Here is a 1,703-nt window from a genome sequence, read left to right on the forward strand (position 1 = left end):
TAGGTGTATGTAAACATTTGTATTATATCAAGATGAAAGTCCCCTTTTTGAGACATTGTCAAACAAAACCGTGGTTTATTTGAAACATTTTTGAAAGACCATTACAATTGATTAGGAGACTACGTGAGACTTCTACTATGAAGAAGATCAGTACTGAGAATGCTTCATGCCTTTGACAAGGAGATGAGGCGAAGGGAGTTACTGTAAACAAAGAGGGAGACGGGATTCCTTACATTTTTTAAAAAAGTTACTGACACTTGTCCTTGACTTCTGTGGTTTCTACTTTCAGCTTACAATTGAGAAAGTCCTTAGTGGCACTTCATGCATCAGAAGGTATTCTGGGATTTCCTTGTTGGAGAATTCGGTCCCTTCTTTTGAAGGAGGACTCGTGGTTCATTTATATGGAACAAATCCTTACACGGAAGGTTTACCATCATAGTTTGCTTTCACATCCTCATCTTCTCCACAGTCCTCTTTCACATTTAATTTTTGTATCTGCCTTAAGTTCATTTGATGTGTCGCATGTTTTCCTCTGGATGATGAGTCTTTGGACAAGCCATTGCCTTCCTTAGGGCTGCTTTCACCTCCTCATTTTTAATTGTATAAATGAAGGGATTCAGAAGGGGTGTCAGGATAGTATTTAGCACTGACACCACCTTATTAATCTTCAAGGAAGAGTGTGCTGTGGGTCTCAGGTACATGAACAAAACGGCACCATAGAGCAGGGAGACTGCTGTCAGGTGGGAGGCACAGGTCGAGAAAATCTTCTGTTGGCCAGTGGCTGAAGGGATCTGTAGGATGGTGGACAGGATACAGATATAAGAAATCGCTGTGAAGAGGAGTGACCCTGGGATCACCAGGACCGTCGCCAAAAGACCCAGGAGCTCCAAAATGCTTGTGTCTGTGCAGGCTGCTTTCAAAATGGGACCAACATCACAGTAGAAATGATTGATGACATTGTCGCCACAGAATGGCAACTGGATAAGCAGTAGCATCTGACAAAAGACAATGGTAAAGCCTACCACCCAGGAGCTCAGGGCAAGTTGCAGGCAGAGGTTGCTGGTCATAGTGGTGGGATAGCGAAGGGGCTTGCAGATGGCCAGGTAATGGTCAAAAGACATGACAATGAAGATAACTCGGCGGTTCCCAGGAAAAAGTGGAAGAAGACAGCAGGGGATGCAGATAGCTGTTCTTGCCACCACAAACGTTTCTGATAGTTTGGGAATGACCGTGGTAGGGAACCAGATCTCTAGGAAGGACAAGGTGCAAAGGAAGAAGCACATTGGTATTTGTAGCCTGGGCTCGGCCCAGACAATGGCGATTTTGAGCCCATTGCCTGCAAGGGTTAATATGTAGCTGCAAAAGATCACGAGAAAGAGAGGGATTTGTAGTCCTTGGGTATCAGGAAAGCCTAGAAGGATGAACTCTGTGATGGTCGTACCATTTGTCATGTCCCTTGATTCTCTAGAAAGACAGGCAAGAAAGTAGCTCTTTAGAATCTCATACTAATTTGGACAAAAAAAAGAAAAAGAAAGAAAAGGAGGACTCTGATTCCATTTAAGATCCTTCAGGACACTCCCCCTCCTTCACATACACATATACACCCTAAGCCCTCCTTCCTTACTCATGATTTGGTTTATCCTTTGGTCGACTAAACCAGCACCTAATGGACTTTGAAAGTACTTAGTATACTTGATGAGTGG

General features: G+C 43.6%; 1 protein-coding gene across 1 annotated transcript; it reads right to left on the minus strand.

Moving 5' to 3' along the window:
* Nucleotides 1-506: 506 nt before the first annotated feature.
* On the minus strand, nt 507-1,493 carry LOC102957136 (olfactory receptor 6X1). Its single transcript, XM_007091204.2, has one exon. It carries the CDS (start codon nt 1,449-1,451, stop codon nt 507-509), a length of 945 nt encoding a protein of 314 aa, XP_007091266.2. The 5' UTR covers nt 1,452-1,493.
* Between the last annotated feature and the right edge of the window lie 210 nt (nt 1,494-1,703).

Source organism: Panthera tigris, chromosome D1, assembly GCF_018350195.1.
Source record: "Panthera tigris isolate Pti1 chromosome D1, P.tigris_Pti1_mat1.1, whole genome shotgun sequence".
Classification (NCBI taxonomy): domain Eukaryota; kingdom Metazoa; phylum Chordata; class Mammalia; order Carnivora; family Felidae; genus Panthera; species Panthera tigris.

Excerpts from the sequence above, each read along its gene's own strand:
- LOC102957136 (XM_007091204.2), bottom strand. The coding sequence starts at position 1,451 with ATGACAAATGGTACGACCATCACAGAGTTCATCCTTCTAGGCTTTCCT.